This window comes from Neopelma chrysocephalum, unplaced genomic scaffold, assembly GCF_003984885.1.
Source record: "Neopelma chrysocephalum unplaced genomic scaffold, ASM398488v2 Primary Assembly neopelma1_97390, whole genome shotgun sequence".
In the NCBI taxonomy this organism is placed as follows: domain Eukaryota; kingdom Metazoa; phylum Chordata; class Aves; order Passeriformes; family Pipridae; genus Neopelma; species Neopelma chrysocephalum.
Window position 1 is genome coordinate 4,101,952 of NW_020926031.1, and position 14,291 is coordinate 4,116,242.

Sequence of the window (14,291 nt, forward strand, 5' to 3'; positions counted from 1 at the left end):
ATTAAAATATTTACCTTTATCAGAACTACCTGAATCTTCTGAAGAAACCTGATCTGTAAAGAAGCACCAAGATAGAAAAAAAAATAGTGTTGTCTTAAATTGTTCACAAGGATTACACACAATTATTCACACACATTGTTTCACAATGTATTACACACAAACATGTGCACATACACGCACACACCATACTCAGAGAAAGCAAGCAAATACTGAAGTAGAAGGATTTTTTTTGCATGAGTGCAAAGGTCTCAGTTTTAGTTCAATTATGTTATCCTGAGATCTGTGGTGTAAAAAGGTTATCTAACATTTCCAAAAGGCTTTCAACCCCAAAGCCTCATGGAATGAAATACTTCACAACTCTTTTTGGTATGCAATGTCCAATTCTTGGACAAATTTTCCTTGTAATGCGTATTTCTCAAAAGGCTCTCCCCTCTCTGCTACATATAAGACATTTATCTTTTTTTTGCATCTAGGAAATTTTACCTCAGAAATTTATCTTTTTGACTACCTGTGTTAGAATCAAGAAAGTTACATATCTCTATGTATAACTAAATGTATTTATCTATACGTAATTATGCGTCTATATCTATGCAGCTATAGCAAAACTAAGGTTCAACTAACACATTTGCATATTTTAATAACTGAAGGTTTAAAACTTAAATGTACCTTTATGGGTCTTTTTTTTGGACTTCTTTTTTGTTGAATGAGATAATTTAGTCTTCTTAGTTTTTGGCTCTTTAGAGTTCTGTACAGCTGTGCCTCCTTTCTTGTGTGTTTTGACTTCTTTCCTCCTTTAAAAAAGATGAATGTACACCTTCTCTGTTATATGTACTTCTTACGCTACAGGAAATCTGAAGCATTTAATTCAGTCAAACAGTTCTCATTTTTTCAGAAACCTAACAGTAGATAAACTGAAAAAAATTAATTTGGTTTTAAAAAGAAAAATGCTATAGAAACACAAGAGCTCTATAGCTGAAGGCAAAGGACAGGAAATGCTAAAATCACTAATATGACACTGATACAGACAACAAAAACAGTGCATTGGCAAACAAACATTAAATACAGAAAACAATTTTATAACATGCCAAATTCTTACTTATTTTGAGTTTTTTTCTTTTAGCAAACAACTTTGTATATATGCAGTGAGAAAAACACAGTTAATACAGATTTTAAAATATATTTTCATATTTGATAGCAACAAAACCTGAGGTAGAGGACTCTCAAGCCTTAGAAGTTGCTGCAAACAACCAAGCCATGTGTTTTATTTTCAGCATTACTTATACTGGTTTGTTGAAAGAACATAGGCTAACTTTTTCTTGCTTCTTTGTACGAAGAGGTCAGTGAAATTGTTTCAAAGTATTACTCTGGAACAGTCACAATGTGTGACCACACTTATTCAGAATTCAAGTGGTTTTACGACTTTAGTTCCAAAAATCAAGACAGATCAAACTAATCTCAGTTAATTAATTGTCCTTCCTAATATCTGCCTACACAGTGCTCTAGTGAAATTGCGTATGAATTAACTTTCAAAATGGATTAACTACTAGATGAACGTTTGATTTGTGTTACTTCAGAAAAGAAATCATTGTTTCCTGGCTCAGAGGTTTGCCTTTCATATGCTTTGCAGATAATTGTATGGGTTAATTACTGAGACATGCAACTAAGTTAATGGCACATCAAAATTTAAAAAATCATAAAACCTGAGTGTCAATAGCTGTGGAATTCAATAAGATAACAGATACTATATAAAAAAAAAATTTAAAAAATCTAATCTTAATGCACACATTTTGTAGGTTCAAAATACACTATTTTACTCTTCTATTAATAAGTGATTCTCAAAGAAGAACAGACATTCAAATTCAAACTTTTCAAGCACAGTCACTTGACACTCATATAAATCCACTATTTCTAGTAAAAAGAAAAGCACTTCAGCTCTGAAACACAGTAAGAGGGGAAATTTAAAAAGTGTTTTGCATAAATATTCAGATAAGAAAAATAATCACTGGGCTGAAATTAAGTAAATTAAACTTCTGTGGTGGTAGGGATGGGATTCTTCCAGCTTGAGGGGTTTTGCACTTTCATTAGCGCAGTCCCCAACTCTCAACAGGGACAAGTCAGTGACTTTATAAGAACTACAGAACATTTATGCTATTTCAGCATAAATGAAGTTCCTAATCATCTAGGTGAAGTCTTTCCCCTACTTGCTGTTCATCATAACTGTAACCTATCAATAATTCCCCCCCCATATTTTCAAAATATTTCATTACCGGTGATGAAAGTTTAGTTTGTAGGAACATTCTGGACATAGTCCTGAAAAAGAGAAAATGAGAACATTGCAGCCATCATTCTGATAAGCAGAATTAACAAAATTTAGAAGTAGATCTCTCAGTTTCAGTAGCTTTTCCTTCAAAACTGTAGTTACAATGTTATTGTAGCCAGGATTTAGAAAAATACCACAATGAAATTCTTCAGTACAAACCCTGATTTTACTAAACCTGGAGGAAGATCACAGGTTTAGCATTGGCAACCATTCATTAAAAAAGTATCAGTGCTTATCACGTACAGACATCACATTTTATGGATCTTTGTGGACAGACCAAATTGTTCTATAATAACACTGAAGACCCGTAAGTGTCTTAGAGCTTTGCCAGAGACCAAGTGATCCTACATGGAGTGTCTTGTGCACAAAAGAAAAAAACCACCATCAGCTTGTTTTACACCCTCCTTGCAATGTCGTATTGTCCATAATAACTAGATATGGCTGTATACAGAACAGCTTATAATCGATTATTCTAATTTTATGACATCACTCATTATACAGTATGAAGTGGTCAATCTGTAACAACTTCATTATATATAATGATAATAGCTGTTCTCTCTAAATCAAGACCATCATACTACCACCTGAGATTAAGAAAATTATATCCTATTCTGCATTTTTCACTTTGCATGAACTAATATAATTATCATTGAGTCTTGTTCGATGGCTTTTAAAGCACAAGATATTTGTCTTAACTTTTAAGTGTACATATCCTTGAAGGGCTGACTTACGCAACTTCACAAGTGCATTCCTCTTTTCACCATGTTCAATGTAACCAAAATTCACCTCCCAGCTCTTCAGGCCTTCTTGCTCATCACAGTGCTTATTTCCACAGGAAAACTGACCTGTAAAGAGGTCAAAAACAGCAAAGTGTGGTTCAGTGATTAACATGCATAGGTTTAGGCTTGTTATTTTCAGTTCTGCTCAGTTTTTGCTTTTTGTGTTCCATTTCTTTCAAATAAAAAAGAGTGCAAATCTAAAAATAACATCTAGAGTAAGGAAACAATAACAGAGAACAACAAAGCAATCAATCAATCAATCAAACTTGCCTAATACTACCTATTTGCAAAGAAAAACAAAACTAGAACTGTGTTTTGAAATGTATGGATGAAGATATGCTAAGAAATAATAAGCCTAATACTGAACTCTGAAAAAATGAATGTTACTAGGATACATTCTATATCCTAAATAATTATTTACTTAGTAGCGGTGATGGATCAGGAAGTGTGATACAGACATGCATCTTTAATGACATCAAACTATTGAAAGTATCATGCACATATCAAATGAAGATGCCCACATTCTCATTGCCTATCTAATTTACCTGATATACTGGACATACAATTTGTATTTTAATGACCTTCCATAAACACCTTTCTTTCAAGAAAAGGAAATCCATTTTTGTGAGAAACGATATGTCAGCTTTAAAAGCTTCCTTCAGTTCATTATGTGAAAGGTAACACTGATTTTAATACAATCTGCACATAACCAATGTTGTTTACAGCACTGACTTCCTACTATTGGAGAAATAAAGATATGTGTATTCCTTTTGCAGAAGCCTGATTTGTATACAGGGCTGGTAGAAGGGACGTGAAGGATGTGTATTAATAGGCTCACAAGCAGGACTGTTGACGAACGATTAACCTCAGAAAATTCTGCTTAAGCTGCTAACTAGTGGATTGGCAGTGTCCTCAGATACTTCAGTTCTGCAATGAAACATCACTTGCAATGTGATCAATTGAAGGCACCAGCAGTGGTTCTCATCACCACTATTACTGACACAGCTAAATTAAGTACATACAATGCGAATTATCAGACAGGTAGGTAATAACGCTTTATTAGATTTGAGTAAATCAATTTATATTGATGATTTATATTTGAAAACAGCATTGAAGACCCACGCCTTTTTTAAAGAATGGTTTAGAACAGCACTCGGGAAGAGAGTCCGACATCCGTGAGCGCGTTGGGTTCTCGCGCCCTCCAGTGGTGAAAGGGAGGATTTATCAATTCTTATATTTCATTGAACGCTTTCCATCAGCATTCCATTAAAAAGCTTGAAACATGTAATTCTGCACTTTCTGCCACATTTTAAAATATGGAGTACCAGATATTAAAATTACAATGCAGCTTTAAATTCTTTTCCCCCATGAAGACATAAAAATAATTTATTTCTCATTTAATTTTAATTATCTTTTTAAAGCATTCAATAAAGCACGCACCAAATGTAACTATCTGGTAACATAATCTGTAGTGCTGAATCCAACATATTACTACAACTACCTTTAGAAGTTCTAATCTTTATAGCTTAAAAATCCCATCATTAATGTTCACACTTCCTAATGTGAAATATATATTTTTAAAAATATAATTTTTTTTTAACTTTCTGTAGTATACTATAATAGAGCTGTTTACAGAATGCAGCTCTCCACAAAACTGTAACTGAGAGACACTGATCAACAATATCACCCTATACAATTTTCTTGTGTCTGCATCCATGACTTCTGAAAACCACACACATATGAGGATCCACCCACAGGAAGAGCAGTACATTCACCTCATTTTCTTGCTTGTTCAGCAACTTGAAAATGCCCAAGCACCTAGGCCATGGAATGGGGACTGCTGTGCAAGGTTCCAGTAACACACTGGTAAGAATTCACACACAGAATTAAGCTGCTGATTTAGAAACAGGATTGGGAGACATGATAACCATTCCCACTATTCCCACTGAGGCTTTCAATTCCAATTTAGCCTCAAACAGACATCACACAAGAAACTTTGATTAAAAAGTTAACCTTTTGCAGAACAGCATTGGAGAAACTATTAATAAATAATTTCCTGAGGAAAAGTACTGAGATACTTCAATTAAGAGTATTCTACATTATCAAATGCATTATGGTGGTGTTCATTACAAATCTGACCTTGTGAAAATAAACCAAATGTCCTTTTAATGTTAATATATGCAGATCAGTGTGCACTCTAGACCTATGTGCATAAAACAGCAAAGTTGGAAGTTAAGTCAATTTATCGTCCATTATTATCTGATAAACTTACCAGTATTGTCAAATACCGTCTAACAACATTATGTCAAAAAGCATCAAGAAAAGCATCAAGAAATGTAATAAAAAATGAAAGACAGCATTACCTTTTCCTGAAATTACTTCTTTCTCATGTCGCCATCTAAATCCAAACTGTTAAGAACCAAAATTAAGTTGTAAATACTCAATGTATTCAGCATTGGAAAGAATAATTTCAGTTGATTGATTTCCTGCATGTGGTTCACCCATTCAATTCCAGTCAGAAAAAATTAATTTCTTTCTCTTTTAATTAAATATATCTCTCTGCCTCTGATTGCCAGAATGATATTTTATTTATAAAAATACTTTACATATTTTTATTTTCACAGGAAAGTCTCCATACTGAAAAACAATTACAAAAGCAAAAATATTAACATTTCCAAGTGGAAGACAAGTTGGCCTAGAAATCTGGAAATAAAAACAAAAGAATAAAATGTATTCTATTTAATGACCAGGTGTCAAGCAGATTTCATTTCTTGGCAATAGGAGACATTTCCAATCTGTTAAGCTACAAAACAAAGCAGAGACAGCAAATAAGAACTTTTCTAGAAAAACAAGACAACAATGAGAAGAAAACATTTCAAGTCCAATGCATATCAAAGTAAAGCTTAGATGCAGAGCAGACCTAATGCAGCTCCCTTGCTGCATCACAAAACTGACAATAGAACTAAACTATCTGACAATACACAGTCATTTATCAGCCTGAAAGCTTGCAGACAAGATGCACTGAAGGTTCAAAGACAACCTTGACCTAAAAAATTCTTATCTAGGGAAAATGTAAGGAGTAACAGACCCATCACAAGCAATAGCTGTCAGAACACACTGTCTCTAAGTAGCCTCATACCAGAGGTTAAAATTGGCATTTGATTAAAAGAAAAAGATTGTATGTCCTAACCGCACAATGAAAAGTGGGATCATGGATCACAGGGTCCTCTTTGACTGCAGTGCCAGCAACCAAGATGAGGGCAGGTGTGCAAGTGAGTGTGTGAGCAGCAATGAAGACCAAGCCAGACCACCAGGAAGGTGAAGGGCCTGGGAGCATGGAGGGTGAGCGAGTCTGCACGGGTCAGCTCTGGGTGTGAGAACACCTCTGTATGTCTAGGGCTGACAGCACAGGGGGTGTGCTGCGACACCAGGGGAGTCTCAGCCATCTCTGTGTGGATGTGTGTGTGTGAGTGCACAGTCATGTGTGCGTGCACAGCCATGTGTGCATGGCAGTGAAACAGTCTGAACCAGCAACTGCAATGTGGCTGCAGCCTTGGGGGTTCATAGAGCTTATTACTGTTTTCTTCTGAGCTTCAGCCTTTGACAAGGTGCTCTGCTTATTTTTCAGACCTCAGGAGAGACACTCCCATGAAACTTGCCCTTATAATTATCCAGTATTTCAGAAAACATAGTTTTTTCCTGGAAGAAAAATTCCAAAAGAGATCTGAGCTACAATCTCTATGCAGAGATCTTTAGAAAAATTATCTGACTAGAAGATTTTGTTGGAGCAAAACAATTACAGCTGTGAAAAGCCAGATGAGCACGTATGTGCAAGTCTCAATCTGTGCAATACAAATGTTTAAAACATTACAGAAAACTGACCTCCAACTTTACTTTGACACCATCTAAGCAGGATATAGAACCAACAGAATCAAAGAACAGCCCAGGCTGGAAGGCACCTCGACAACCATTGTTGTTCAACCTTGTTCAACTATTCATGGGAAAGGGGGCAGAGATGAGATTATCCAGCACCCTGTGCAACAGCACCTGCAAAACCTCCAGCCATGGGGATTGTAATGTGCCACTGGGGAGGTTGTTCCAGCAAATCAGTGCTCCCACTTTCTTATATCAATATGAAGTACCATCATATAAAGCATCAACAACCATCATACAAAAAGTTGGCCAGCTAAGAAGCTTGTTATCTACCCTGCAACCTTTCATAGCACCAGCACTGCAAAACAGAAGGCACGAGGGGCTAAAGATATCCAACAGTTTTTCAAAATGCAGAAAAAAAAATCAAGGCAGGAAAAATCTGAAAGCACAGACTGCATTCCATTGGTGCGAATGGGATCAGCAGCCCATTTCAGACTTCCAAGAAAAAAGCCTGCTTTGAAATCCTTCTCTACCAAACATAGGCATGGATAAATCAGTAATTGAAAAAAAACCTCTTTTTTTTCCTATTTTTCTAAGAATTTCTAAGAAAGGACTTTCATATGATCAGAATGTATTTGAGAACAGAAAGCATAAATATTTTACGAACTGCATGACACAGCAGTTATGCTGACATGGTAATTCCAAAAATATAGGTAATGACTTATGTGTATAAATGGGAATTAAGAGTGACCTCAAAGTTAGGACAGACACACCTGAAGTCTGACAGGGAAATACTGTTCGCACAACACACACACACACACAAAATCTAGGGCAGAAGAGTTTCCCACAAAAGATAGCAAACACGGAAACTTGGCACAGTAGTGAAAGAAACAAAATCTGTAAGCCTGCTCCGGGGAAACCAGCTAGGGGACGGAGAGGACATTGAGCAGTATGAAACAGCTATAGGAAAATAAAATGAAATTTAATCAGAAAAAGGAGGAAAGGCATCTTCAGCATTTTAATTTTTGTTAATTTTAATTAAATGTTTACATTTTACTGTTCCAATTGTCTTTAGATGGCTATCATCTTTTCTGCCTAATAGAGTTAAGCCCAGTTCTTTCAACTATTTGAATGTAGTTTTCAATATTATAAATAGTCTATAAGAACTATATAGACACTGTTTACAGCACTAGGTTACTGTGTGTTAACAACACCAAGACACATCTGAGTTTAGCAACACTCTTTGCAAAACCACAATAGAAAATTCCTGTATGCTCTCTGACTAAGAAGTTAGTCAGCCAAAAACTTGGAGAAAATAAAGGCTGTTCCAGTTAAGAAGAAAACCTGGTGCTGGAACTGGGTTGTTTCTCTTAAGAAATTCTATTTATTTACAAGGCACATACAGATCCTGTTTCCACAAACAGAAAAAAAGAACAACCAGCAAAAGATGCTACTTTAGAATAGACTTTTCCAAAATTGTTTCTGCCAGCATTCAAGTACAAAACTCTTCTTAGACTTTTTTTTAACAGTAACATTCCAGGGTTTTCTAGGCTTCATCTATTGCTCCTCTCCAAGCAACCTCTCTAGCCTTCTTCCTTTAACCCCTTTGCATTTTCTGCCTTTTTCACACACAATGTAGCTCTTCATAAAACACCATCTGACAGAAATGGTTGTATTCCCACAGAAGCACATTTTTGGGGCAGTGACAATGCTTGGATTCAAACTGCTGCTGCTTATTAAGTAACTTGACAAATTCTCACAACTCTTTCTCTAGGGAAGGGGTACAACATTCCGGTTTCACAATGTACGCACAATCATAAGGCAATTTTTTAAAAGGACATACTTTAAAACCAGTGTGATTTACAATAATTAAACATACCTTATTCTCTTTGTATCTGCTGAGATCTGCTATGCAGTATTCTTTGAACAATTTATCATAATACTTCTTTGCAAGCCTCTTCTCCCTGTAATAAAAGGTATTTTTTTATTAAATATAGAACATGACACAATTCACTTTACATTGTAATGACATTAACAAGAGATTGTTTCATGCAAAGAACACAAGTTGCAGAGAAATGAAGCAGATACACACTCATTAAACTAAGGAGTAATTTCCATAAAATTGGAAAAATATACATAAAATAAATCTGCAATACATACTAAACTATGTTTTTTCAAACTCAGATTTCTTCAGAGTTTTCAGAACAGTCATTTGAATCTCAGAGAATGCACAATTATTTATTAGTTTTTCTGTCACTTGAGCAATATTCCAATATGAAAGACCTCCTAATGGTCTTTCATTTTCAAATGCATCAAAGATCAAAGAATGATCACTAAGTATGCACAATATTTCTTATTAGTAGGGGACACTACAAATTTAGTACAAGTGATCTAAAAATAACATGTTCTATAATATGTTCAGTACCAATTCATGTCTGCTTCATCTTCTTCATTCCACAGGAATCTATGGTTTTCTCTAATAACATCAAGATCCGTCTTGTCATTTGCTCTATAAAAGGACACACTTTTTTTTAGTACAACGTAATATTAAAGTGAAAAGTCCATCAAATAATAATTTGGTAAGCATCAGTATTTCACAGTTATGATCTCCACCCCACAGTATAAAGGAATACGTTGCTATGAAATAAAACTACCCAAAACATATTCCCTGGCATACCTGTTCCCAAAAAAACCCAAAAAAACTCAGGGTGGAAAACGGTCACTGCAATTGTGGATGACTTGATCCTATCTGAAAATACTTTTTATACTCTTTCTTGAAGACAGTAATTTTAAAAGGCAGTTATATATCTCTCTAAAGAAGGTTATCATTATTCTGGACAATGGATAGCATTTCTGCACATTTCAAAAGTATTTCAGACTGTTATTTTGAAGGTACTGACAGATATTTCTCAATGTACCTTCAATTAATGCTCACCTGTCATCTTTCTTTTCGCATAACAAAACAAGAATAATTCAGCTCATGGTAAGGTCTTATCTAAAAATATGCAACCAAAATGAAACAATGCAATTTTGTTTTTTGGATTTACAATTTACAACTGCTGTAGTTACCATTTTTGACCAAAAAAATTAGTAATTTCACACACAGCCACATCCGCTTCTGCCCCTAAAGCTATAATATATATTTAACAGCTTGACATAACAGGGGAGCTTTAGGGTCGTGAGGGGAAAGTTTGCTAATGGTTCTCACCCAGTTCGTCGGAAGTCCTCTCTTTTGCCACCATAGTATAAAATGTAGTCATGCACTAACTTTTTATGTCTTTCATACTGAATAAAGCAATTAAGGATTGTTTCAGAACTTATCTTCTTTTGTTTCACCATAGCTTAAAACTAAAAAAAAAACAAAGCCAAAAAACTTTTTGTATACTTAAGAGAAAGACATTTTTTTCCTCACAAACAGTTCAGTAATTTCCAGAAAGAACAGAATTAATTAGCAACTTTTACTTACATAGAAGCTACTTTCCAAATACAGGAATTCAAGGCAATTTCGTGTTTAAAACCTCATTCAGCTGCCAGACCATTATAAAACTGTCTTCCTTTATCAAACATGCTCTGTACACATATACACAGAAACTTGGTTTATTTTCTCAGCTGTAATTTAGATAATAGCTTCTCAGTACTGCAGTTTTGGTTTAAAACAGGTTTGTATTTCTGCATTATAAAAATAGTCTGGCTACTAAAATGGAATAATTTATTACATTTTTACCATCAACATACAAGTAAAAGTTGTATGCTTTAGTTTGGAGATGAACATCATGGAAAATTATGTAATGCTTTTTAGAACATATTGGCCTCAGAGACATAATTTGAAACACATTTTGTACCACAATTTGAGCAAAATCTGTAATTATTTATTCAGAAAATAAGCCTCTTCAAAAATAAAAACATTATATATGCCTTCTTTTTCAATTAACTTGTATCTCAACAACAAAAAGTAGCTCCTTTGAAGAATGACTCAGTATCTGGTACTGCACTGTCAACTACTGTCATAACTGAGAAATCCCAGTATTTTACCATAATGGATAACCTGTGCCCCATCTCCAAACTTGAAGAAAAATGAAACAGAAGGATACAGCACTCATCGATATCAAGTGAAATCTTCTTTTTCTTGCTTCTTCCCTGTTAATAACACACATGCTTCAGTGAAAGCTATCTTTTCCTTAAGGTAAAAAAAATCTCACAAAAGCAGAATATAAAAGATACCTATCACATTCTTCAGCTGCGAATTGTCTGTGAACCACACTGCCTTGCTTTGCTTTTTGGAATGGCTTTACCAGAAGGCCATCTTCCTCTATTCTAAAGGTAGGTGGGAAAAAGGAAGAAAAGTTAGTCAAGAACTTTCCATAAGCAATAGAATTTCCATATGCCAAACCTTCCACTAACTTGATTAACAAAAACTGTTATATTGCTAGTTTCTACATGAATGAAACAAAACTTCAGAACCAATATCAGCTTGGACTTCACCTCATTTGCAGAACAAAATCAGAAAGGCAATCACAGTTAGCATTTAAAGGAAAATGCTTAAAACAGCCACTTGTAATATTTATTTTTATCAATACTATCACTATAGAACCACAATGAAAAACTTCCAAAGTTTCCTCAGTTTCACTCTACATTCTAAGTCCTCTACAAATCTCAGCTACAAACCTCAGCTACACAGCAAAGTAGGAACAGAAAGGACAGTGTGCTCTGAATGAGAGTGACTGCTAATAACCCTATCTCGCCCTTCCATGCCAATGGCCCATCACCTCATTAAACAGCTCTGCCTCTTGTAGTGCAATCACATGAATCACAAATTTAAAACTCAACTGTCATGTTGTGAACCATACTTATTCTAAAATATAGAACTAAAAATATCTTAAAAATTCAACAAAGTAATAAAAAGTTAACTATAAAGAGATGCATTTTAGCTGGTAAAAGGTGTATTTAATTAGTTTCATTCATGAGTGGAGGTGAAGAAAAGATTTTTCCATAATCATCAGCTGACAGAAAGAATGGAAGTCAGAAACTTGAAGAAAGCAAGCCAGAGAATTTGTATTCCAAGCTATGGAATAGAACTCTAGAAACGAAGGGCATCATTTGCTCAAAAGGATCTGTAAGCACAAAATTCCCATAAGGAGACTCCATAAAACAGCAATTTGGAAAAAATTTAAGACCACTATTTTCCTTAAAGTGAAAATAAATATCATCATAGAGCAAGAAGATATATACATAGAGGGAACCCACATAAGAGCCCTACTGGGAATCAGCAGTAGTGTGCCAGAACAAGGATAATGATGGTATTTTTGAAAGGCTCCTGATGGTTAGTTAATATTCCACCTCGAAAGTGGAAGGGTAGAACGCATAATGGACTTTTAAAGAAAACAAAATCTGAACAAAACCAATCACTGTTTTAATGGAGAACAGTTATATTTATAAAATAAATGAAACACCACAATGCCTGCTCTTATTCCAATGATTAAAACATGAAATTTTTTTCCCAGAATGCAGTCAGACACTACAAAACCCATTCTTTCAATTTTTCTACAAAGGAAAATATGCAAGAGACCTAGGAAAGTTTCCAGAAAGTCTTCTTAAACAAAGTTCAGTAAAAAGCAAGGGAGAGACAGGAAAAAGAAAAGTACATGCATAATGTGAGCCAAATGTTCAGTATGGTGCAGAAAGCGTCAAAGGACTACACTGCTAAAACAAAATAAATACATAATAAATAAAAATCTTTACAATGTAATGAAATCAGACTACAAATTTCCGGGTCACTAATTGTGGGAACTACTGAAATAATTAGCAAAAGTCATCTCAAATAAAAGATGTGCAGTTACACTTCAAGGATTGAATACAACAATTCACCAATTCCCAGCTCTCTTCACAAATTAAATAATAAAGAAGTAGCATTAATTCTTCACTTTATATCTATATATGTTTTATATCTACAAAGCCTACTACCGCTTGGCCTTTCTTGCCTTGCTCTCCTAGCAGTTCCATTTGTCCTGATGGATTCACAGTGAAGTGAACAGTGCTGCCAAATCCCAGCAGTGGATACTAATGCTTGGAAAAACGAAACACTCTGCTCCGAGAACTGAGGAGGATATAGACAACAGATGGAGATGGCAGAACAGATCTCAATCAGCTGCCCCTAGGAGATGACAAGCTTTGGCAAGCTTGACATGAGGAGATGCAGAAATCAAAGAGATTGATTTTTCAAAAACCATTTCAACACCAGACTTTACATACAACAGCATCATCTTCTACGCACACTAAGAGGCCATTTGCACAAAATGTGTAATGCAAAGTGTTAAGTCTGTACATTACCTTTTAGTTTTTTGCAGAGACTTCTCTCCACTCTCCTCATCACTGAAATCAGAATCATAGCCTCCATGGCCACGTGCCTGAAAATAATAGACCATTCAATATATCTGCTAATGTAACATGGATATGGCATAATTACAAATCAGTACTGTCTATCATGTATAAATAAAAGAGAAAGACAGAGAGGAAGCAAAAAAGTGCAAATTCTCACATACGTCTAAATGAAGCCAAATTCAACAGACAATGCAGAGTATATTCCAAATAACACAGGGTAAAGAAAGACACTGTCAGTCTGTCTAAAGATCCCTTTATAAATAATTTATATGCAGATGTCCCCATATTTAATCTTCACATAGATGCAGAAAACCAAAAGTATGATAAATACCTTTGGTTTTTAATTTGAAACAATGTTCCTTATATAAGAAAAAGGCGAGTATTCTCCCCAGAAGCAAGTCTTCCAGGGGGCTGGAGGACAGCAACCAACATGCCCACATTATAAACAAAGAAAGATGGGAACAAAAGTTTCTTGGGCTGTGCTACAGCATTTTAGATCATTAGATCTTATACTGGTAACTGGAAATCTGATTGAAACTATAACTAAAATACAAACCAACAACATGCCTGCAAAAACATACCTACCAGGAAATGAAGTCTTTTTTTCCATAAACTTTGGGACTACAATGTCAAATTAATGCCGTCAGCAACCAAGCACTGACTGATGCCCAGATATACCACCTCCGTTTGTCAAGGTACAGTACTATGTTCAATTCCTTTGATAGAAGCAAAGGTTTAAGCGGATCCTATCTCCTCTCCCTCAGTCTTACTCTGGTACCTTCCTTCCAGTTGCTCAGTTACAGTTGTGAAACTACACATGAACCAGACAAAACAACTCACCCAAGTTACAAAGGAACCTATCCAAAAAAGAGTATTTTAACTCAAGTACGTTTCCTGACAGTTCATCCAGAGCCCCTGCAACCAGCTACACCAGCCAGCTG

At 35.1% G+C, this 14,291-nt stretch overlaps 1 protein-coding gene across 3 annotated transcripts in view; it reads right to left on the reverse strand.

The window, feature by feature from the left end:
- Positions 1-14,291, reverse strand: part of LOC113961691 (protein FRA10AC1) — a 36,209-nt gene that overhangs the window by 3,375 nt on the left and 18,543 nt on the right. For 2 of the 3 annotated variants that reach the window (XM_027672169.1, XM_027672170.1), the window contains exons 2-12: positions 13,300-13,376; positions 11,194-11,286; positions 11,064-11,109; positions 10,181-10,257; positions 9,398-9,481; positions 8,852-8,936; positions 5,463-5,508; positions 3,052-3,165; positions 2,268-2,310; positions 667-791; positions 15-53 (exon numbers count right to left, since the gene is read on the reverse strand). In XM_027672169.1, coding sequence (XP_027527970.1) covers positions 15-53; positions 667-791; positions 2,268-2,310; positions 3,052-3,165; positions 5,463-5,508; positions 8,852-8,936; positions 9,398-9,481; positions 10,181-10,257; positions 11,064-11,109; positions 11,194-11,286; positions 13,300-13,376 — 829 coding nt within the window. Of the gene's footprint in view, positions 1-14; positions 54-666; positions 792-2,267; positions 2,311-3,051; positions 3,166-5,462; positions 5,509-8,851; positions 8,937-9,397; positions 9,482-10,180; positions 10,324-11,031; positions 11,110-11,193; positions 11,287-13,299; positions 13,377-14,291 lie in introns of those variants that run through there. The other variant, XM_027672171.1, reaches the window with a different exon arrangement.